The 24,192-nt window shown below is 30.2% G+C and overlaps 2 protein-coding genes and 1 long non-coding RNA gene across 6 annotated transcripts in view; all 3 read right to left on the bottom strand.

Moving 5' to 3' along the window:
- LOC148605675 (transcription intermediary factor 1-beta-like) overlaps positions 1-11,312 on the bottom strand; it is a 229,238-nt gene extending 217,926 nt beyond the window's left edge. Inside the window, exons 1-5 of one of the 4 annotated variants that reach the window (XM_088548558.1) lie at positions 11,268-11,282; positions 10,446-10,581; positions 5,955-6,735; positions 4,862-4,906; positions 4,538-4,555 (exon numbers count right to left, since the gene is read on the bottom strand). In XM_088548558.1, coding sequence (XP_088404684.1) covers positions 4,538-4,555; positions 4,862-4,906; positions 5,955-6,718 — 827 coding nt within the window. In that variant the 5' untranslated portion in view covers positions 6,719-6,735; positions 10,446-10,581; positions 11,268-11,282. Of the gene's footprint in view, positions 1-98; positions 114-3,122; positions 3,154-4,537; positions 4,556-4,861; positions 4,907-5,954; positions 6,736-10,445; positions 10,597-11,267 lie in introns of those variants that run through there. The other 3 variants (XM_088548560.1, XM_088548561.1, XM_088548559.1) reach the window with 3 other exon arrangements.
- Positions 1-24,192, bottom strand: part of LOC148605670 (transcription intermediary factor 1-beta-like) — a 577,346-nt gene that overhangs the window by 211,171 nt on the left and 341,983 nt on the right. The gene's annotated exons all lie outside the window — the stretch shown is intronic.
- Positions 15,164-17,270, bottom strand: LOC148605674 (uncharacterized). Its single transcript, XR_015916176.1, has 3 exons — positions 17,036-17,270; positions 16,192-16,209; positions 15,164-15,685 (listed from the first exon to the last, which is right to left on the bottom strand). It is a non-coding gene; the product is annotated as an uncharacterized LOC148605674 (long non-coding RNA).

Raw genomic sequence — 24,192 nt, 5'->3', positions numbered from 1 at the left:
CTTTTTGTCACACAATACTTAATACTCAATACTTTGTATTACCATAAAAAAAAGAATGTTGAACTTCACTAAAATGACAAAAAATTCTCAATACTTACTAATACGGTTCTTCGCTGAAAACAAAAAAAAAAGAACTTAGATAATTCCAATATTGAAGCCATGTATGGATATAAATTCAGGATTACAATATTTAAAAAAGGAGGTAGAAATGTTTAAAGTGGATAAATATCTATGGATAATTGTCACTCAATAGAAAAACCTTTGAAACTAAATATCAATGAAATGAAACCATATTAATAAACTAATAAGATATAACAAAAAAAAAACAAAACAAAACAAAACAATAACAATACAAAAAATCCATTAAAGAAAGAGTAAAGTTGTAAGATCTTGTATGATCGGTCATGTCGGTCAGTCCATTAAGATGTGTACCCGCCCGTGGTATAAAATACAAAACTGCAAATCGAATATTAATATTTTAAATTATGATATGCTTTGCGCGTGCTTTAGGAAGTAACCTTGCAACAGGTGCATAGTATTGAGCAAAATGTAAAAAAAAAATTACCAAAGCAAAATTTGAATTAGGAAATCGCAAAGGTCTACCATCGAACGGGATACTACATGAAAAAAAATAATAATGTTACATAAAAAGGCAAATATGTATAGAACTGTTTCGAAAAAAAACATTTGGTACTTTGAAGGGTAGTTTGAAATACAGGTGCGAAAATCCGTGACAACTTACATCAAGAGTAATCAAAGATAATTCAGAACCCATCTGAAAATACTCACGCAAAAATGTACGCACACACCAAAAAAATAATAATAATATTCTCAGCGGTTTTCACAACTTTTGTTCTTGGTGAGAAACGATAGTTGCATTATGAAATTGGATTCAATGCTTGAAAACATACATACAGGTGAATGATTTTACGTATTTTATTAAGAATTTTTCACATTTGTTCGGTTTTGTATGATTATTATCTTCACTTTAGATAAAAACATGAAAAAAATTACACCTTACAAGTGTTATAACTAAGATGTTATCTTGGCAATATATCAATTTCTACTAAGTGTTTTTTAAAAGTACTAGTAATATAATCAATATCGTTTTCATATGGTTTTATATATATTATACTATTTGTTATGTCTTAAACAACATGTTCTGGTAAGGTCTTGACGTTTCCGACTGAATTTAAAAATACCCGGAAGTAACACGTCTACACAGACATATTGTTGAAGTCAATTAGCAAATTCCAGAACACCAACAAGATATAAACTTTTTTACAAATTTATATATACACAACTGACCAATTTACATATAATCGGATACCATGGTTAGGATTTCAATGAAGACATTTGATACCTTCTTGGCTATCTATTGTAAAATGCACACATCTAAAAATTCAGGTCTTTAAGGTCTTTATATAAAAAAAAACACATTTTGTAACGGCAACCAATTTTTCTCTCAAAGCAGCAGCCATATTTTGACAAAATGTGCAACATTCCAAGGGCAGAAAATTATCATGACACACTTATGACTAGATATAGCTCTACATATTCTGATAGAGCGTGTGCATATGTAAACTCTTTTGTTTTTTGTTTGTTTTTTTTATTTGTAAAATTTTCATACAACATATAATAAAATATTGATGTTATGGAAGATTACAGCCCCTGTATGGAATAAACTTCCAACTTACCCCTTACCCATTGCTCAATCCCTCATTCCCCATTGCCCCATGCCCAATTCCCCATAGCCCATCCCTCATTACCCCATCCCCTATTCCCTAACACCTCAATCTCCATTGCTCTATCCCCCATTACATCGACTTATTTCCCGTTGTCCGTTGCCTTTTCCCATTCCAAAAAGAAGAAGTAAATGTTTTATCAAACATATATAATGCATTGGGATGAAGAAAGTATTGATTTTAGAATCTCACTGGCGAGTTCGAAAATTACCGAAATTGCATTGTTTGTAACATATATTATCGCCACTCCGAACTGCATGAGAAATAATCATGCAACATATCCTTAAAACTAAGGATATATGCAGAAATTGTAAATGAATTTTATTCCTAAAATTATTCTTAAGAATGTTAAAGTTGTCCAGATAAGATTTTTGTTGATTGTTGTTATAAATATTTTTGAAACAAAATTCTTGAAAATACGATATTGTTTTGCAAATTAAATGATTACATACACTTAAAATATCTTTAATGGTCTTATATTATTGTTTAAAATGTTAAAATTGTCAAAATAAGCAAAATTTCTCGAAAATGATATATCTCCTCAGATTGTAAGGGTACGAACAATTTTAGTTTCAATAATGGTCCAAAATTATTGTTAAAAATATTGAAAATGGCAATATTGCTCATTTGCTTTTGTTACTTTGTATGTATGATTTTAGTTACGTTATGTTCTTTGTTGTGTATGTCTGTTTTCCATGTCTGGTCTTTGTCCCTGGATTATATTTTTTTTTATTATCGCTATAACCTTGGTTTCCTTGATTACTCTTTGTATCCAGATGGTTGTTGCGACACTCATATTACAGTCAAAAACCTTCAACATTTCATATTTCCTGCAAAGGGTATGTCTGCGAACATTTTTAATAAACCTATTAGTCTATAATTATTGTAAAAAAAGGTTAAAAATGTCTAAATCATTATTATGGCTGTGATACATATATTTCAGACCAAATTGCAAATTTGCAAATTGAATGATTGCATGCATTTGAAATATCCTTAATAGTCTCTGACACAAAGTCATTTCAGTATAAATTTTTCAAAAATTATTCACGTTTAGAAATCGTGTGAACGCGAACGTTTTCAATCTATAACGACCAGAAATTAAATATTGTACAAATGTACTTCCGGTTAATATATATTTTTTTCTAAATGGCAATGAATAATGAACTGCGACACCTGTAATAATTAAAAATGACTTTAAAACAAGCTTGTTTAAAAATTATTTTAATTGCTGTCATAGAATTATGATAGGTAGGTTGCTAGCGGAAAAAGGCAGAACAATTTGTTAGATTGACCAAACAAATTATTCTCTCGCCCCATTCCTATTGCCCTATTTATTTACCTCATTCCCAATGCCACATTCCCCATTGCCTCATACCCCATAAAATGGGAAGTTTATCCCATACAGGTACTGTATCCATGGCAATCAACATAAAAAAAAGAAATGTTAAAATTATGCAAATTTAAAATCCTTGCAATTTTTTATCCAGTCCTTTTGTTATTGTATTTGTATGAAACTGCTATGCAAACAATAACTAGTAAGATAAATGTGTAAAAATCAGCATATTTTTTGTTTTCATTAAAGTCAGAGTCTTTCACTGAATACAAAGTATATTGTTGAGTTAAACAATTGAAATAACAATTAGAAGTCAAAAAAGAAACTAAATAAATGTAGTATTTGAATGTGTCATTATAATATCCTTATTAAAATATAAAAGATATCAAACAAAATATATTGCAAAAAAGATCTAATACGCATTCCAATGAACAACTCCCAAGATCAAATTATGTTACTTTGAAGGAAAAACAGGTAACATATAAAATCATTAATATGGAACACTATATTTTGTTTCAGGTATTAAAAAAACAGCTATCTGCTACAAGCTTATTAAACTAGAATTAATTTCATGTATTCAAATGATATTATCATTAAGAAAATAACATGAATTTGAACAATTACGGGCTATTTGTGGGTCTTACAAAGATGGCGCTGTTTGTTCTAAAAAGCACCCAAAAGGTTATCAGCATGCACATTTTTATTTGATTATTTTAGCTTGCCTTGCGCTTTAAATGTAAACAAAATATGGACATAAGAACAAAAGTGTACATTTTCAACATTTTGAAATGAAAAAAATATATACCAAATTAATTTGAATTCCTGGAACAAAATCAGTAAACTCTTGTTTGAAGTACAATGCATTTTAGTCTAGTTCAATAGTATTCACAGTAGGTATGTTTTTGACAAAAATAAACAGGCACTATTGCAATTATAAAATCATCTTTTGTATCATATTTTGACTAAATGAATCAACTACACAATACTAAAATAGAGGAATTAAATTTGTGATTTTGTTTTATCTTTGCAATAATAAATAATATTGTTATAAGGTCAAAATAATGAATAGCATCCATGCCTTAATGAAAACTGTTCTGTATAGAGTTAAGAATTTTGTTATCTATGGACATTAAGTTTTGACACACACAGCTATCTGAGTTTGTTGAAATAATTCATTTAAAACAATATACATCGAAATTCTGTAAGGTTTTTTGAATTGTTAGACATGTTTACGAAGCTGCAATAATGTCAGTGTTTTAACGTAAAGTTTGGATATAATGATATCGAAACCTTTTTTCATATTGTTTATGCGAATAAAAAAACATGTAAACCGAGACTAAAATTCGAAAACATTCGTTTTAAAAGATAAATATTTTTAAAAAAGTGCAACTCAACAAGCAGTAGTAAGTTATATATGTTTTGTATATAAATTGACCCTACATTATAGTATGGTACTTACTCTGATCGTTGTTCTGTCCTGAAATAGAAAAGCCATTTCAATATTACATTATTCAAGTAAAAGTATATGTAAATCAGACAACACATGCCGATTATATTCTCTAAAATTTATACGCGTAAAAATGAAAAAAAAAAAAACCTTCACTTTAGTAAACTTTGAGAACTCATCTACATTTTCAAATATCACGAATACGACGACTTACATCGGTTACACTGCATTATAATGCTAGACTGACATTAAAGAAATAAAATGCAAAAAATTATTTTCTTATTTTTCATATCGATGGTAGCCCAATGAAAAACAATACATAAAACACAAACATACCTGCAAACTGTACATATGTAAAGATATTTCCCACTTTGTTTGGTCCTAAAATCAATAATTTATAGTGAGCACAAACCATTTCATTGTTGTATTTATTATTTTCTCACTAACACCTAAAACATGTGTGCGGAATACATGTGTTTTTTTTCTGCCTATTTCTTATGACGATTGTGCTTCAATGGGTCTAAATGTATCAAAATCAAACGAAGGACTAAAAAAATGGATGTGTGTTACTTTAGGCCCATCTTGTATATTTGTAACATTCTTGAAATACCAATTTTTGCTTTACGTACCTTGCACATACGTTAAAATCAGTAGTGTCCATTGTGCTTGGGCAACTCGGAGGGTATGTCTACATAGTAAAGGACGCTTACCATACCGGTTCATCTTGTCAATGCATCCAGTTTTTAGAGGAGCCCTTGTTGTTCATTTGCTATTATTTCTTTGTATGTGTTAATTTGGTTGATTCATTTCTATGTTTTTTGTGCTTCTGTTTTCCACTTTTGGTCTTTGTCCCTTGTTTATTTTTTTTTATTTACGCTAGAAAGTTTTTTCCCTTGATTATTCTTAAAAATTGTCACCAAATATAAGCACGAAATGAAGCTGAAAGTCTACAACTTTCCTAACTTACAGCGTGTATACAAATTACTAAAACAAGTAATCAATACCTATACATATGTGTGGTAAATAACAAATATAACGTTAAATAACACACAAACAAGTTTTGGTTATTCATCATGAAACGCGGAAGTTTAAAAGGAGATAAAAATAAAGCCAATGGAGACAATGTAACACAACAAAGTATATTCATTAGTGCAATTGAGGCTAGCAGCATTACGACTGGTGTGATGAGGGTAAAGATCAATCAGCAATAAGACAAAACATGCACAAGTTGAAGCCATCATATGAGATGAAGTATAACATCATTGGGTTGTGGACAAAAACTTACACAGACAGAGTGCAGAATATATTCAATGAATTGGACCACATTAAATGGAAGATTGTGCTCTTGTAACGCATGTAATAAAGCATTTAAAAAATAACTTGTCTCGGTAAATCGTATCCCTATTTTTTAATTTGCTAATTAACTAACCTCATATCCAAAATTCCAAACAAATCAGTAATGGCTTCGTCATATCTTTGTTTAGGGTTGTAGGACAATGTGGGCATGGTTGGGAGTTGATCTGTTAACGTTTCAACATCTAATTTTAGTTGCTTTATTTGCTTGTTTATTGTTTCATCGTGACAACCTTTTTGGAACGTTTCAAGTTGTTGCTTGTACTTTTTTACATTGTCGATATTATTTTTTAAGTCATTCTGCATACTGGTCAATTTCTTCATCTGTTCCGTTTCGTGTTTTTTTACCTGTTGAATGAGTTCATCAACCTTTCTATCGATAAGTTGTTTAAGTCGATTCCCTTCTTCAGTGATGGTATGAATAGCGGTTTTGACTTCCAGTCTGTACTGACTGGTTCCCGTCTCAATATGGTTTGCATTTAACTGCAAAATCTGCATCTTATCCTCAATAGCTGTCCTCACGTTCTTCTGAAGGTCTTCGGTATATTCTGACAATTCAGAAATATCGTGGCCTTTATGAGTCTTTATGGCACACATTTTGCAGATTTGTGTATCGCACTGAAGACACTGGTAAATGAAAAGTTCTTTATGTTGTCCACAGATCAGTGTTACTTCTTTGTCGATTTCCTCTCCGGTCACGAATGTGTGATTCTTTGCCAACTTTGATCTTAGGTGTCCTACTTTACAGTTATTACAGAACATTTGCTCACACTGCTGACAGTGATACTGACCTGGAGCACTGACACAAATTTCACATGTTTTAGAAGCTATTTGAGCCATTGCTTATCTCAATAGTCCTGTAAAAATGAATGTAGAAAGTAATTGCTATTACGACTGATGGGTCACATAAATTTCCTTTAGTATCGTTTATTGATGAGCCTCAAGTTGATGACAGATAGAATTGTATATACATTCAAAAGAATATAGTAGCAAAGGAAACTGTCTTACTTAAAATTAAATTGAAGTTGTAACTAGCTATTTTAATATATACACAACGTCTCAGAATGTGACGACTCTATTCGCTACACTGCTCCATCGGATCAAATTGATACAGGGAAGATAACGTTAACTTATAGAAGGGCCTGAAAAATTCCCAACGATGTTAGAACTGTCAAATTTGCGAAGCAAAGTTTTTGGTCATTCATTCGAACTCGTACCGTTGTGAGATCTATGACAACACTTCCTGCACTAAGTCCAGCGCCCTAGACCACTCGGCCAGCTAGGCTATATTAAAATATAGCTTTGGCTGGCCGGGTCATTCCTCCTCGTAGAATTATCTAGGGCTGTAAATTAGTACACGATATGTGGTAGTACGGGACTGTTCATCTAGGTGTTATTCTGTAGGATAGAGGATCAAATTAATGATGCATGTCACAACAAATCAATATTATACAACGTCTCAGAATGTGACGACTCTATTCACTGTAGCGAAGGGAACGGCCAACAAATTTGCTTCGCAACTTTGACAGTTTTAATATCGTTGGGAATTTTTCAGGCCCTCCTATATTTATATACAGCTTATCTAGCCCAATGATCTATGGCGCTGGACTTTGTGCAGGCGGTGTTACCATAGGTGTCACAGCGGTACGAGTCGCAAATTTAACAGTTCTAACATCGTTGGGAATTTGATATAAAACAAAGAATAAATGTGTGTAAATCAATATTACAAAATTAACAAAGTATACGTACTAGTATTCATTTTTAGTAAATAATTAGCTCGTTAAGGAAACCAACAATTTATTACTACTAATTATCATGAAAATATACACCTCTACATAACTATATCATCTATTAAGCACAAGCTGATATGTTCTCTATCAAATTTCAATATTGGAAGTGTTAAACTGGGGAAATGTACCTTTGCACCACATGGGGAAGGTAATTGAATGTAAAACCTGGGTATTTTGGTTAAGAAAATTTTATGACACATGATATGAATATCTGACCTTCAACAACGGATTTACCTCTTCTGTTTTGGAATCAATTTCAATTATCATAAATGGTGTTTAAAGTACATGTATACAAAGATGAATGACTTTACTTTTTTTCAGCTTACAACACTGTTCACATAAACTTTGAGCAGTGTTGATGTATCAATGTGACAAGTTTTGTATAAATCATGATTGTTGTAAACCGAAAACGAAACTATTTTATTTATATTATTATGTATAAAACATGAGACACACCACCAGATAGTAACATATTCAAAATACCTACCCATTGGCCTTATGTTGACCAATGTCTTAATAATGAAGTAACGTTGGTGTTAGATATACGCCAGACAGGGAAGTCAAATAAATCTCATTGGCAAAATGATTTAATTTTAGACCAATGGTAGTTATTTAAAGAATATGCATCTACATCGGTAATATGCAATGCATAAAATATGTCATACACAGTCAATTGTAGGTAACTGTTCTGTTACGATTGTTGTTATTTCTATTATCATGAATATCATAATTACTGTATCCCACATGGGGTGGTATAATAATATCATTTTGGTTAGTGTAACTATAATTCTTATTCTCTAATGTTTTCAGTGGATTTGGCCACAAGAATATATGACACTCTAATGGGATACCTTAGCTTACACAACCAATGCACTAAAACTATGCGTTACGGATTTGACGGTTGTTAACGCATTAACAGTCCTGTTTCACAAAATGAAAAACTTTTATTTTCACCAACGCAAATTTATCGTTCTGGTGAGTATATATACAATTATAGATAGGGATATCTTTTTATCTGCTAGGTGTATAAGGATACGACTGACAATATCCATTCTAGATAACACTGTGTTTTCGAAACGAAAAACAAATGCCAACAAAAAGGGCATCGTTATATCGTGATGTTATATTTCTTTGCTTTTATTGAAACTTTAAAAATTATATTGGTCTTAAATAAATGAAAAAAAAATACTGTTTTGGCATCAACGACTTCATACAAAACGTGTTTGCTTTGTGAATCTATCTTTTTTAGTTATCGCCCTTTATTATTTTGTTCTTCTTTTAAATAGAAAAAAAAAATGTTATTACAAAAGTACTATATACACCTCATCTTTAAGTTATATCGAAGTGACTACGGCGAAAAAGCAAAACAGTTAGGGTTACCAAAGCCAATTTGTAATGAATTTTAATTTTTTTTTGTACATTTCACCTTTTACACGTTCATTTGAAACTCTTGTTTTTAAAATCGTTAATGATACCCTTAATATGTGTGCCGTGTATAATTTTGACATTGGAGAATACATGAACTTATTAGCAGAGACATATACTTTTGAACAAACGTTTACGATATTCAAGTTCCAACTTTGAACATACTTTATACAAATGCAAAGTTCATTTTATTTTATTACCGAACAGAGAATATCAGAATATGGAGAAGACACATTGCAAATAGATAAAATCAAAAATAAATACAAGTGCAAAAGATATTTTACAACGATTTCTGTTATATGGATTCTCAGTTTTTGCTTTCATAATGTTTCTGACTGGAAAAGAATAATCAAGGGAACCTAGGTTATAGCAGTAATCAAAAGAATGGAATCCAGGGACAAAAGCCAGACATGGAATACAGGCATACATAACACAGAACATACAAGCAAAGTAACAAAAGCAAATGAGCAACTCGGACTCCCCTAAAAACAAGGGGCATGGACCAGGTGCACCGGTAGGGTAAGTATCTTCTCCCTTTCTAGAAATGCCCAGTTGTTCATAAAAGTCAAGTTTGGGTAGACGAAAGAGGAAAGAAAGTACTATAAAGCATCTCGTAATGAAGGGACTTTCTACATTGATCGATTACGTATTATTTGAATTAGTTAAAACAGACTTCAAGGAAGCATAAACGATGTACGGTTTTGACATTTTCTATTTTTTTACCGGTCTGTGTAATACAATTTACACTGTAATGGATTTGATACACTCCTTGAGAGGTTCAGGTTTCCCGCACGCACCACATCCAAACGCACGCAAAAAAATAAATGAAAATATATAAATTAATAATAGCAAAAACAAATATAAATAACATTTGAATGAAGGAAATAATCAAAGTATAAAAATAAACAAAGCCTTCTAGCGTGCGTTTAAGCGATTGCTTGTATCGTGCGTTTAAGAACGAATGCTCAAATCATGCGTTCAACCGAACGCTCTTATCGTGCGTTTAAACGAATGCTTCTATTGCACATTTATCGTTATATTCATTTTATCATCGACAAACAAACACAACTAGGTTAATATTAATCCATTAAGTTTTAAATTACACAGTGTGTATGCATTTTTGTAAGTGTATAGGGACTATTTCACCATACAGAATTGGCCGGCTATATATGACCAAACTAGTATTTTATTTAATGTTAAAGTGAGTGGTAAATTTAACATAAATTCATGCTGTATCATGTCAATGTAAAACTAAACAAGATAATGAACTAAGTAGAGTATTTGTTTAAAAAAAATACCATTATGTACAAAGAGAAGTAAGAAACTGTATATAAAATACTTTAAATACATACTGCTTTTGTGTAATATCTTGCCAGGAACTACGACTTTGATACAATTAAACGTCATGGAAAATTTCACCCAGATAGGGAAGTAGAATACCACAGGTAAAGGTGGGTTTAAACTAAGACCAATTGCATATAAATGTATCTAAAGAACCAATGTACAAAGGAAGTATAAATGAAACTGTGTATACACATATCGATATATTGTAATCAAAATCTAAAAATAAATAGTGTGAGATCAACCCACTTGAATGATGTCAATTAAAAACCATAGGTGTTAGAAATACGTAATTTTGGATTATAACTTGAACTGTGTACGCACATATCCGACAATCAATAATAAATTGATAAAGGTTAAAAATAACAGTGTATGTATAACCCATTTAAATTCATTTTGAAACATGATATATCTACTGTATACATAGTACTAAACATCACTCTGTAATGTATACTTACATGTATAGATCTTTATTGCAAACTAAGGTTTTAATATGAAATCGGTTTTGTTAGATTTCTATACCGACGTTTGACGACAACTTTAGGGTAAATCTAGTAAACTCTTCTACATTTTTACTGTAAAAGACATATTCATCCCGTGTAATGATTTGAAGATCAAAAGAGAACGGCACAGTTGTATCTGTTGTTGGTTGACAAATAGCCTGTAGTCAAATTAAAAAAAAAAGTTTGTTTTTTTGTTTGTTTGTTTGTTTTTGTTTTAATTTTAAGTTTTTGACAGTTGATTCATAAATTACGTTACAGAGGAATAAAACAAATGATAATACATTCAATAAAGATACCATTTAAAAAAAATATTGGCATAAACAAACCTACCGTTGTTTACAGTTTTCACATTTTAAATATTTCATTTGATGCGCTTCCTCGTGCAGATAATGTATTGATTTACATCAGTTACCTGTATACATGTAAGAATGCCATTTACTGCAATACGTATACACATATAAATATATACAAATGTATTATTGAATGATTTTCATGGTATGTTTGTTTGGGGGATTTTCAAGGCCTTTAAAAACTACTTTAACACTACCGCAAATGTCATGCTTCCGTCCAATGTCACGAAATGCTGGTCATGGATGCGTCTAATGGCCGTTATACTACTTTTAGTTTGGGATTGAAGAATTGTTCTCCTTCATTGTTTACAGTGAATTATGCTATATGTTGTCAGGCTTTGAATGTATTACTGATAGGTATGTTGATTTATTGAATTTATTTTATGGTTAACAATATCCGTTCTTTATATATATATATATATATAAATATATGTGTGTGTGTGTGTTAGTATGCTAGGTGTTAGTGTATGTCCATGATTCTTGCTTAAGTGAATACTAGTGACCAGAAACCGACACATGTTTTATTACTGAACTATATATTATATCAATCAAAACTTCAAATATATTCATTGCAATGAAACCATTTTCATTCAGACATTTATACAAATTGTTCTGTTGGATATCCACATTTACCCATTCGTATTTGTAGCAATCTGCAACAGATAACTACACTTTTGAATGATCGACCATGGCCAATTTGTTATGGCAGGGTCAATCTCAGTAATCGTCGCGATGGCTTCTTTTCGACAAGGTATTATTTAGAATATGTTCATATATAAATATTCATGACGTTTTCCCGGTTTTTTTAAAACGAAAAAAAAAATTTATAGTCTGATAACCGACGTATGGTTTTGCCATTAAATTATATCGATGCTATATCTTTAATAGTTCTAGTAATGTTTAAAATTGGTTTGACTACATTTCATAATTAATTTATTTTCAAGGGAGTTTGAAGTTATGTCTGTCTATTGTAATGTGTGGTTCTCTGTTTATGTTAAATAAAATCATATACGTCATCACTTGCTGAAATATTTCCTATCTCTTTCTGTAGTATCAGCATTGTTACAAAAACTGTGAAAATAAAATACACCTACATGTAAATAACTGAAACTCCTCCAATATGTTTCAATTAATTGAACTTGAATAAGATATATTGTGGGTTTAATCTAGACTTTGATATATGATCATACATGATATTACCTATACTGTATACGAAGGAGGGTTATTATGTGTAACATTTCAGATAAAACTTTAACGTTGAAATACACGTACGAAATTAGATCTTAAATTACAGCCTCAAGTAAAAGCAAATTAAACTGATTTCAGGAGTATCATTTTCTCTGATTCTTAAACATTATTATTATCATTTTATTGCCACATGGGAAGCACGGCCTAAAGATGGGATTGAGTTTTTGTGTGTGAATTACTTTTAACTAAGATGGAGAAGGCATAAGGATGTCTTAAATCATTTTAAAATAAAACACACTGTAACTATGAAAAAGAACATTTTTTGTCTTATCTCTTTAAGTTAACCATTGTTCATCAAACATTTACAAAGTGTCATTAATGTTTTATATCTTTAGAATTATTTCAATAGTAATAAATGAATGCAGTTACAGAATTACAAATAGAAACAAGATTGAATTAAGTTTATAGACAGTGTTTATAGACCTAATATTTAGTAAATACATTATTCGAAGATCACGCTGAATGTACATACTTTTGGATTTTAATGCAAAAACATAGATAGTGAACTTGATTTTGAGATAATCGAATCATATCAAAATCAATATTTTACTACATACCATATGGAATATGTAGGGATTTTTCAGGATTTAAAAAAAAAATAGTATATTTTCTTATAACTTTATATAAGGAACACTAAACTGACAATCTTTCATATTTCAAAACGCAATTTTGGGCTCATCGAACTCTTTATCTTGCAATATTGAAAAAAGAGAAAAGAATATATATATACAACGTCTCAGAATGTGACGACTCTATTCACTTCACTGCTCCATCGGATCAAATTGATACTGGGTAGATAACGTAAACTTACAGAAGGGTCTGAAAAATTCACGACGATGTTAGAACTGTCAAATTTGCGATGCAATTTTTTGGTACATCTCTCCGCGGGACTCGAACTCGTACCGCGGTGACATCTATGGAACACCGCCTGCACTGAATCCATCGCCCTATACCACTCGGCCAGCTAGGCTATATAAAAATATAGCTTTCGCTGGTCGGGTCATTCCTCCTCGTAGGATTAATCTAGGACTGTAACTTAGTACACGATGTATGGTAGTACGGGACAATTCATCTAGGTTTTATTATGTAGGATAGAGGATCAAGTTAATGATGCATGTCACAACAAATCAATATTATACAACGTCTCAGAATGTGACGACTCTATTTGCTACACTGGTCCATCGGATCAAATTGATACAGGGAAGGTAACGTAAACATATAGAAAGGTCTGAAAAATTCCCAACGATGTCCCGTTGTATATTTAATACTTTGAATATCTTGGAACATATTTTGATCATTTAATAAAAATACATAATACAGGTTTTGAAGCAAAAACATTACGTTTAAACCTAAATTGTAAACAAATTCTATATCACATACGAATTATAATAAAAAGTCTTTGTTATTTGCATTTACAAGACGTTAAGATATTTGACACACACACATGGCATATAAGTTGATCAAGTTGTATTTTTTTCCCAATAACTTTCCATTTCTTCTTAAATGGATGTTTAAACAAATATACCACCAAGGAAATATACCACCAAGGAAAACATATGATAAATGAAGTAGCTTCTTTTCGGTGATGAAAATATGACAATTTATGACATTTCTCCTTACCACGCACGCGTAGAAACTCCCGCCGAGTTGCTCATAAAAAAGTCAAGTCCGGGGTAGACAAACGAGGAACGGAAAACTATGACCCGTTGAATAAATCAGTTTTCATGGTGCTGATGGATACACCATAACGATCCACGAGTTCATGATGACGACCATAAAACTGTAGTGATGACTTCAATCTTGTAGCAACAAAATCTTGTTTCAGAAGCCTATTTGGTAGAATTCTAGCGCGATAAATAAAAAAAGTCAGCGTAGTTTCGGCAAGCTCTGGCATACAGTATGAACCATTAATGCATTATCTAGTACAAATTACATCAATTTCGAATTTTTTGTTGGAGGGTTCATATTTATAGTAGATAAATGTTTGTGATCAGGCTTAGGTGTCTTCTGTTTTCATTTAATTATAGTTAGTTATGTTGTCTGCGTTTTGTATGTGAATCGTCCCTACTGTTTTTACAGTTTAAGGTGTTTATTTGTTTGTCGTGGTTTTTTTTTTTAATTTAGTGTCAGTAAATGTAAGTTATGTATTTATTTTATTTTATGAGAGTAAAATAAGTAACTGAAATTCCATATTTAAGAAAAAAGAATACGGAAAGACTGCCTTACACGTTGCATAATTTTCTGTCTATAAGACAACGTTTAATTAGCCAGTATGTTCGTTTAGTCATTTATTAGTTCGTATTTTATGTATACTGTATTCAGTTTGTACAAATGCCTGCTTCTCATCCTTCCTCTTTCGTATCGACAAAACTAACCAACTGGTATAATAAGCTTTTTGCTTTTGAAAATATGTTCTTTTACTGATATATGTCGGTTAGTTTGTTTCTTTGACATTGTTATCTTTGAAGTATGATGTTTTAACTATTGATGCTGGTGAAAAAATAATCGTAAGATAATAGACGGTGTATTGTTGAAACACACAGTCGCGTCACTGAGGTTTATTAACTGTTAAACAGTATTTCATTTCAATTAAATGAAAACACCTTATTACCGAGTAAATGTGTGTTGAATAAGAACTTGTTTTTGTCAAAAAAAAAAAAAAAAAAAAAAAAAAAAAAAGAAAGATACAATTTTGAAGTAAATCAAGTGAATAGTGTGTCTCATTATAAATCCGAGAATTATCCAAATTAACGTAACAGATTGGTGTTAATTATGATGAAAATAGAACTAGATTTAATAAAACAACTAACGCGGACATGTTTTACCTTAAATCATACAAGTTCAATTATATATTTCCAATATAACATAACATTGCTGATTAGTTCCTAACTCTACATAACACTATAATCAATGGTTATTGATCTACTGCATTGTTTCCTCTAGGATAAATCATGCCATGCGTTGTTCATAACATGGCCGATTAGTTCCAAACTATACATAACACTATAATCACACAAATATACACAATGTTAGAATAATCTTCTACTGTCTTCTATAAATAGTCATCTCTGTTGTGAACAATCAAACATATCAATGGTTAATGATCTACTGCATTGTTTCCTCTAGGATAAATCATGCCATGCGTTGTTCCTAAAATATTGTCAAACACAAATCTTAGCAGAAATCAAAAGAGCAAGAAAAAAAAACAAAAACAAAACAAACAAACAAAAACAAAAACAACAACCATGTAAATAGGAGATTGAAAATACATAAGAAATGAGAAACTTTTTATGCACCTTCAAAGCTCACAACATGAATATGAAAAACATATTTCGACTGTTTCGTATTATACTCCGAATAAGCAGTCACTATATATGCATTTCAAGTGTATAATGTATCTTCATTCATGGATATCTCAAAGAATCTTTTTGAAGTATGTATATCTGTGATAGTGTCTCTGAAGCAATATTTACTTTGAAGCTAAATATTTAAAATGTTTATATCTGTTTTGAGTATTTACTGCACTTACTTAATTAAAGCTATACTGTCCGTAACAAAACAGCATATGAAGTACTTATTCAATAAGTATTGCTTTTACATAATCATTCCATTGTAAACATATCTAAGCAATATATTAGTACTGAAGATATACTTACTCGCATTTTTTACAATACCTAGAACAGTGGATATAAGTATTTTATTGGATGTATACCAACTAAGATGAGCTAGTGTAAATAGCATGTCCCGGTCGTATTCCAAAACATGTACAACATTGTGTAAAGAATACATTCGAAATCAACTACATATAGTAATTTATGATAATCAGATTCGTTCGTTCTTATTTGTCCAAAGGTTACCGAGTTAGTTGAGTAAGTATTCTATCAGTCTTTGGGAAGTAATTTAAATATACGAAATCATTTTGCCTTACTTTACATGTTTTTGTATAAATGAAGACACTTATTCGTTGTATTAAACTTGTTTATGTTATTGAAAAAAAAAATCCTTTTGTTGGTCTGTTGTCTTTTTGGCCTGTATTCAAAATACTATGCACTCTGAATAAATAATATAAATCAAGATCCTTTTTGATAATATATGTATAAATTGCAATGAAAATTAAAAATGCATATTCTTTTAAATTACAAATATTTGAAAACAAATGTTGTGCTGTAGATTTTCAATTATGTATCAAAGTTTTTCGGTTTATCATATCAACTTTTCTTAAAACCAATACAATACATTTTAGAAATATTTAGTTGTAGGTACATTCCCACCAGTTTGCCTCGGTAGATTATTCAAGCATTAACAAATCATACAAATTGATACAAACATGTTGCATTTTAATGATGTATATATTGCAGTAAGTTATATACGAAACTTTGTATTGCTCGATGATAATGTACTACACCTGAGAAATATATTGTAATTAAGCGAACTTAAACAGATATGTTGAAACAGTTAAGTCAACAGTTGAATCAATAAGTTAAAACAAAGAATACTTACAGGTGTCTGCCATATCTGAAATGAAAATAGTTTCCATCATTTTGTTAACATTGAATTATCCCAAGGTGTTCAGTTGGTGTTAGTGAAAAATAAATTCACATTTGTTGAACATGGGCATGTTATTTAATCTTTGATGTATCCAAGTTATCTAGACAGGTACAACACGACAAAAAACAAAAGTATGATGACAGGTTTGTATGCAGTGTTTTACTACATTCCCTAAATAACAGCAAAATCATTATTTATAGATATGTCTTTTTTTTGTGGTTGAACGCAATCAAGCAACTGTTTTAAATAATATAAGTGACTGAAAGAAAACCTGTTAGCTTTTAAAATATTCAGGAGAGAATGTTGAAACTATAATATCGTTTTAGCTTTGACAACAATTGTTGTTATGAAATAGCTTTATATATATTCTCTAAATCATTAAGTAAAATGACAGAATAACAATGCTTGATTTGTAGCAGAAATAATTAATATACAATGAATACTACTATATGTATGCCAAATTTGAAAACAAGTGTTAAATTGTTGTACAATTTCAGTTATTTGTCTTATCTAATATTCATCAAAATAAATATTATTTTTATAAATTTAAGACATTCTTATTATAACTTTCATTTCCAATCTTTTTTGCATTAACAAACAATGTATGTATATTACACTAAAACAAATTTATAAACTTAAAAAAAAAATCTGTTTTGAATTTTGTATGACAATTTTAATATAGAGTTATTTCTATTACATAACACAAACTGACATCACAATTTACGGGATGTGCTGCCTGTCAAATTGAATCAATCTGAGAAAACCGGGTGTGCTAATCAGTTGCTTTTCGATTTTCAACTAGCGTAAAGAAACATCGAGTACACTTTCGAAATACATTCAAGTTGTTGTCTTTTGCTCTATGTGTTAATAGTTTGTTTTGTGTATCGATCTCAAGGGATAATTCCGAATTCAACAGATTTTTACAGTTACTTCTATTGTTTTATGTATGCACCAATTACCGAAGATAAAGGAGATTTGAGCGCACACAAACTCGTTTAAATCCAAATATCTAGTAATGATACGGCGAAGATAATTCTTATGGTTGTATTATTTATCAAAACTAAAAGATTTCTGTTTAAATATTCACGATTTATTTATGACATTACCGTAACTTGGATGTGAAATATCATTTTTATCAAGTATCACTAAGTGGAACAAAAGCTCAGCATCAAATCATTCGATGTACCAAAGAATTGTGTAAACTAATTTATGGTCACAAATCTTTGACCAAGCGGTTTACCGGCGATAAAAATATTCTGTTCATTGAAGTCTAAAACAACGCTACACACATGGGCATATAATTCTACAAAAACAATTATGGTGTATATTTAACTAATTGCATGATACTTCTATTGATTTGTATTAAGTTATCAGAAACGGGCATGCGTTTACGGTTGATATATTAGTCTTAAAGTCAAGCACGTCATAAAAAGTCAAACACATGCTCGTATTACTGTTGTTCAGTGTATTATTAAAAGGGGTGTCCTCGTTGAGTGTACTCTTAAAATAATTTTGTCAATTTCGCAAAACCAGTAAAACACCCATCCCTTTTTTAACATTTGTTCATTTAGTATAACTTTCATCAGCACCTAAAACACATCGATGTTTTCGATCATATTAATTGCATAAAACAAGGTTAAATAATGGTTGTTTGTTTTGTATAGTTACAAAGACTTCACTAAAACAGTATGACCTTAATTACAACCCAGGTTTATAAACTGATGAAGTAAGAATATAATAATTGTTCATTTCATTTGATAATACAGTTACATTATGTGCGATGTTTTTGGGGTTCAGTTAGACATCAAAGAAAAACAGATTTTTGTATTGAAGTGTGTACATTATAACTCTTTTTCCTCTCGGAATGAGCAGGTGAAATATGTTATCATGAACAATACTGTTCTTAATACGATCTGCGCAAATATTTATCGATGTCTGCCGATTGAATAATCGCTAACGTTCCAATAACCGATGACCGATGAACGATCTGATCATATTTCTGTCACGTAAACTAACGGATGGTCGGTTCATGTACATTTCATGATTTTCGTTTGGAAAATTCCAAAATAATACAATATAAGTATTATTTTTTATTGAAAATAGTTTATCTACATTCATATTCTATTCTAAAAAAAAATAATTTGATTTCTAAGCCATTTACCAAGTATGAGTAAAAATGAAAAACCGAAATGAAAGAACCCGTAAAAATAAAATGTAGTCACTGTTCAGCCGTCATGTGATGAAATAGGAGGCTAGTTGCCAGTTATACGGATCGAGTTGATAGATCGATGAATGATCTGATATACTGTATATATTTGTTTTTTTGTTTTTTGTTTTTTGTTTTTTTTTGGGGGGGGGATCATAGGAGTCTGCTTAGAAGTATATATTTTTTCAATTATAAGTAACATACATTACTTGATGGTCAATCGCTTTAAGTTTTTATGAAATTTTAATCATGATAAGAATTGTTTAAATACGTTGTTAAATAATATTGTTAACATCTTCAAAATACTGTGAAATGTTTTTAGACAAAGTCGATGATGTATGGACAATTGACAAGTATTAAGAAACAAAATTTGGAAAGATATTGTTAACTAGATATATGGATTACTAGTAAACCAAAGAAAATGTATACACAGGTTTGATGAATAATCATTGTTATATATTCGTTAATGAACATAATAATTATTATTAGGAAGGACTTACTTAAATAAATAAATGTGTCTGTAAAGAACATCCGAAACATAACGAAAAAAAAAGTAATTACAACCTACCTCCGTTGTAAAATGAATAATGTATTGTTGTTTTTTATGATTCATTTTCCATTAAATTATACATATGAAATGTGCCTTATATAGTTTACTTTTATTTAAATCAGAAGCAGAATAAGTAAATAAATGTGGAATGGTTGGTATGAACGTATTTTTAAAATATCAATTTTCTTCTTGACATGCAATTGCTTAATATATATTTCTTTGGTAAAACTAACCCATTAAAATCATTGATGAAAGTATGCTTGACAATAAAATAATATTATAATATCAAAACTTACCTATAAAGGCTGAAAAAAAGATAAAGATATTGTAAGACTTGTGTTGAAATAAAGTGATCAATGCATGAACAATTCTTAAAAAAATAATTATATCAAAACTTTACTCATTATTCTTTAATTAATACTAAGGTAATGTGTTACGGATCTTTCACCTTAAGTTTATCCTGAAAAACTGCATGTTTACACTAATAGCCCTGACAATATTATGTGGGGTTTACTACCTCGCAGTTTGACAATGGCTCCTAGAAGACAATGAGTGGACAATAGAGTGGGAATTTCCCTCCATTTCATAAAAAAGGGTCTTCATGCAGAACTCTTGAAAAAATATTTAATTCAGTAAATTACAGTGATAATTCTATGTAGAAATGAAGAAAATATAATTCTTTGCAAAACACAATCACACTTTTGTAGATCCGATATGCACTGTTTGCACAGCAACATAACACAAGTGCATTAATACTAGTTTAGGACTTTTTTGAAGTATGTTCTAAAACATCATTGGTTAAATTGGTATGTAACCTAACGGGATGAGTGCATTATATCCTTTGTATGAATATCTATTCAATACAACATTAGTTTGGAAATCAAATCGCTATCTTCTTATCGAAGAAAAATGACATCTATGGTGGAAATGGGTATACAATATATCTTCAAAAACAAAACAAACAAACACAGGGAAAACACACAAAAACAAGTGAAAACATATATTTTGTTGTAAAAAATGATCAAGGCCATAAAGAAAATGCATGATTATAACAACACACATTTTCATGTCGACTCTTTATTTAACCTAAAAATGTAGCATAATATTACCTTTGATGTCTAATTTTGTTTTTGTTATTTTTTGTTTGTTTGTTTGTTTGTGTTTTTTTTTTTTGTTTTGTTTTTTGTTTTGTTCTTTTCAATTCATCGACAGTTACTGTTTTAACCTGTTTAATTATATGATTAAGAGGATTCATGAAATGTGGCGTAGAAAAATAGTAAAACTTGTCATTTTTCCCGAAAATGTTGATAGTGTCCATTTTCCCCTTCAAATTTGGCAAAATAAAAAAAAAATAAAAGTAATAGCACATAAACAAATCTTGTGCAGTGACATTGCTTTTAACTTTTGTTAGTTACTTTTGTTACACATATCTATAGATGCATTCTAGTTACTGTGAATTAACAAATGCATTAAACATGACACTGCAAAAAGAAAAAAAAAACAAATGGGAACCCATTTTCAACTATCTCAACATGAATTTATAAAGCTGAGTTATTCGTATCCTAACAAATAAAACAAGAGAAATTGACATGGAATAACTTGTTTGTGAAATGAATCTACATAATATCTTTATATAAATAAAAGATAAACAGTAAAATATAGTGAAAATAGAACATTGTTTGATTGGAAAACAGTTACTATAGGACAACTGTAGGACACAATACACATTATCATGAATATATAAATTAATAAAAAAAAAACAAACAAAAAAGTCCTTGAAATCGACAGTAAATTAAATGCAAATGCATGGTTTCACGTTTCTGTGGCATTAACAGCTTGCAAAATATCGAACCCGTTAATACCTTAAAATTCGCTGTTAATTGCAAAATTTCATATTTGTTTGATGTCGTTTATAGACCGTTAAACTGATCTAGATACCAATGCTCCGATTTTTGCAAGATGAATGTTTACTCAATATCATGGATATAAATGCAGTTGTTTCAAATGACAAGAAATGCAACATAATTAAAGTAGATAACCTATCCTATGTATTAAAATTGCAAGGTTTGATGAAACGAAATGGTAGAAATACACTTCAATGTCTCTGGCCAGTTGATTTTTCATACAATTAATTATGCTTTCATTGCACTAAATTGTATGTTTTTAAACTTATATTGATTACATGTATTCTTACATGTAGTGTAATCGTCCAGGTTGAAATATTCTAGTTTTCTCCTATTTCATGACTTCTTAATTTCTACATGTGCATACAAAGACATAAGTATATCACACACATACCATCCTTCATTGCATTTTAGCTATTTGATATTCTCTAAAACATTTAGTAAGATTCAAGAATACCAAAGTTTTATTTGTACACAATGAGCATTTAATTGCCAATTAAACATAATAAACATGACTGGGTAGGATGCAACGAGCGATTCAATAAAACTTCACATTAATGAACTACAAGATTTCCTTCCCTTTGATTTATATGAAATAAGTTATACATAATATATACACGGAGTTTTCGTAGACATCATTTTACAGTCTATTAGTTGAAATAATTGAAGACAGGTTCAGCAACAAAACGGATGTGTATCACATGCTATCAAAACGAGACAGGTTTACTTTAAGATTAAACTGTAAAAAGTGACAGCAGTTTTCAGTAGCTACAAAGGAATACTTTGCTACTATATCAAAACTTTAAGCGAATGAATCTAGTACACAATTAAACACTGACATCTATCGATATATAACGGAGGAGTAGTTAGAAAATCACAACGTTATTGAATCATTTGAAGACAATACTTCCTTTAATATGATTACCATGGCAAAATGCATACTATGACATTTTGAATATCTTTTATACATTTGAATAATATTTCATTTTCATCAACTGGAACAAACAAATTAACATATACTAAAATCATTAGGTTATAATATCTAAGTTAATGGCTTCAATGGAACAAGTCCATCGAAAACAACAAAAGTTATCTTCTCGTGGATGAGGTAAAAACCAAAAGTTGTCTTCTGTGGGATGGGATTTGCACACATACCAAACGTAAATGTAAGTTTTTGCAAGTATTATGCAAAATGGGGAACAAAACAAGAATTATGCTAATAATTATAATTGCCTAATAATAATAATGAAAATTCTGGCTCCTTTTTGAGTAAGTGCTATATTCATGTGTTCCTTGCCTTAGTACTATGGTGAGGTGTATTTGTGTGTGGGGGTGGGGGTATGTAAAAATCACTATCAAATTTTGATTTGGCTTTTGTTTTTATTTTTGTATAGAGCAAAAATACCCCAATTCTGGCATATTGTTCATCAACTTCAAATATCTATGATGATAACTCGTGTTACGTTGAAAAAAATTTTTTAAGAAAGTTCAAATTGTACCTGAATAAATAAGCAATGTCTTAAACATATCACATTTACATAAAATGCGAAATCGCTACATATTTATTGTGCAAAGACATTACGATAAACTTTTGATAGCTAACCCATATATATGTATTTTCTGTACTGTTTGGAATTGAAAATTGCATTTAACATGATACTGCAAGATGAACTAAAAATGGAAATAATTTTCAACATTTTTTTTTATTTCCCTTGAATGTGTAACTACGACTTTAACGTAGTATACAATCTAGCAGTATCAAAATCAACATTACAACAATTTAATACAATATGATTAAAAACCTAAATTACAGCTTGTTTTCATAGTTTATTTCTTCGGTCAAGAGACACCGATTGATCTACAAATTATTTTGACAAGATCTTATTCGTTATTTCATAACGTTAGTCTAGTCTTCACGATCGTTATTATAATGATTTTATCCCACATGCTTTTACGGTTACTTCGTACTAATTGAACTTATCTCAAGTGTACCTGTGTAGGTTAAATCTTGCAAACAAATAAATATAATTGTGGATCAATTTTTAACACGATCAACTTTTTTTCACATTCAACCTAAACAATGCGTCTAAACGCAGGAAAAACCATTGTAAATATTTGTTTTTTTTATTCTTTCCCACTTACTTGACACATTTCCTACTTACATATTTTTGATGAAATGCATTGTATTATAGAAATTATCAAAATTGCACCCATTTATGATCTTTGTATTTGAATGTATCCATCAGCTTTATGTTTATCCCACTCTCATTCCGTTCACCTGTACTGACAAGTGTGACATAATTATGGGTATTGAGCAATATAGAATCAGAGTGGGTTTCTTTAATATATCCACTAAACACAATAGAGCACAGGACCTGTTATTATTAGATGTGATATGTATTAACAGTTCTACTGTTATTGGTAATAGAGATGTCGCTTCTTATGTCTG

Source organism: Perna viridis, chromosome 10 (genome assembly GCF_037379345.1).
Source record: "Perna viridis isolate PV_CMFRI_1.1 ecotype Kerala chromosome 10, ASM3737934v1, whole genome shotgun sequence".
Lineage (NCBI taxonomy): Eukaryota > Metazoa > Mollusca > Bivalvia > Mytilida > Mytilidae > Perna > Perna viridis.
The sequence above is the reverse complement of the archived record's forward strand: the minus strand, read 5'-3'. Positions and strand labels throughout refer to the sequence as shown.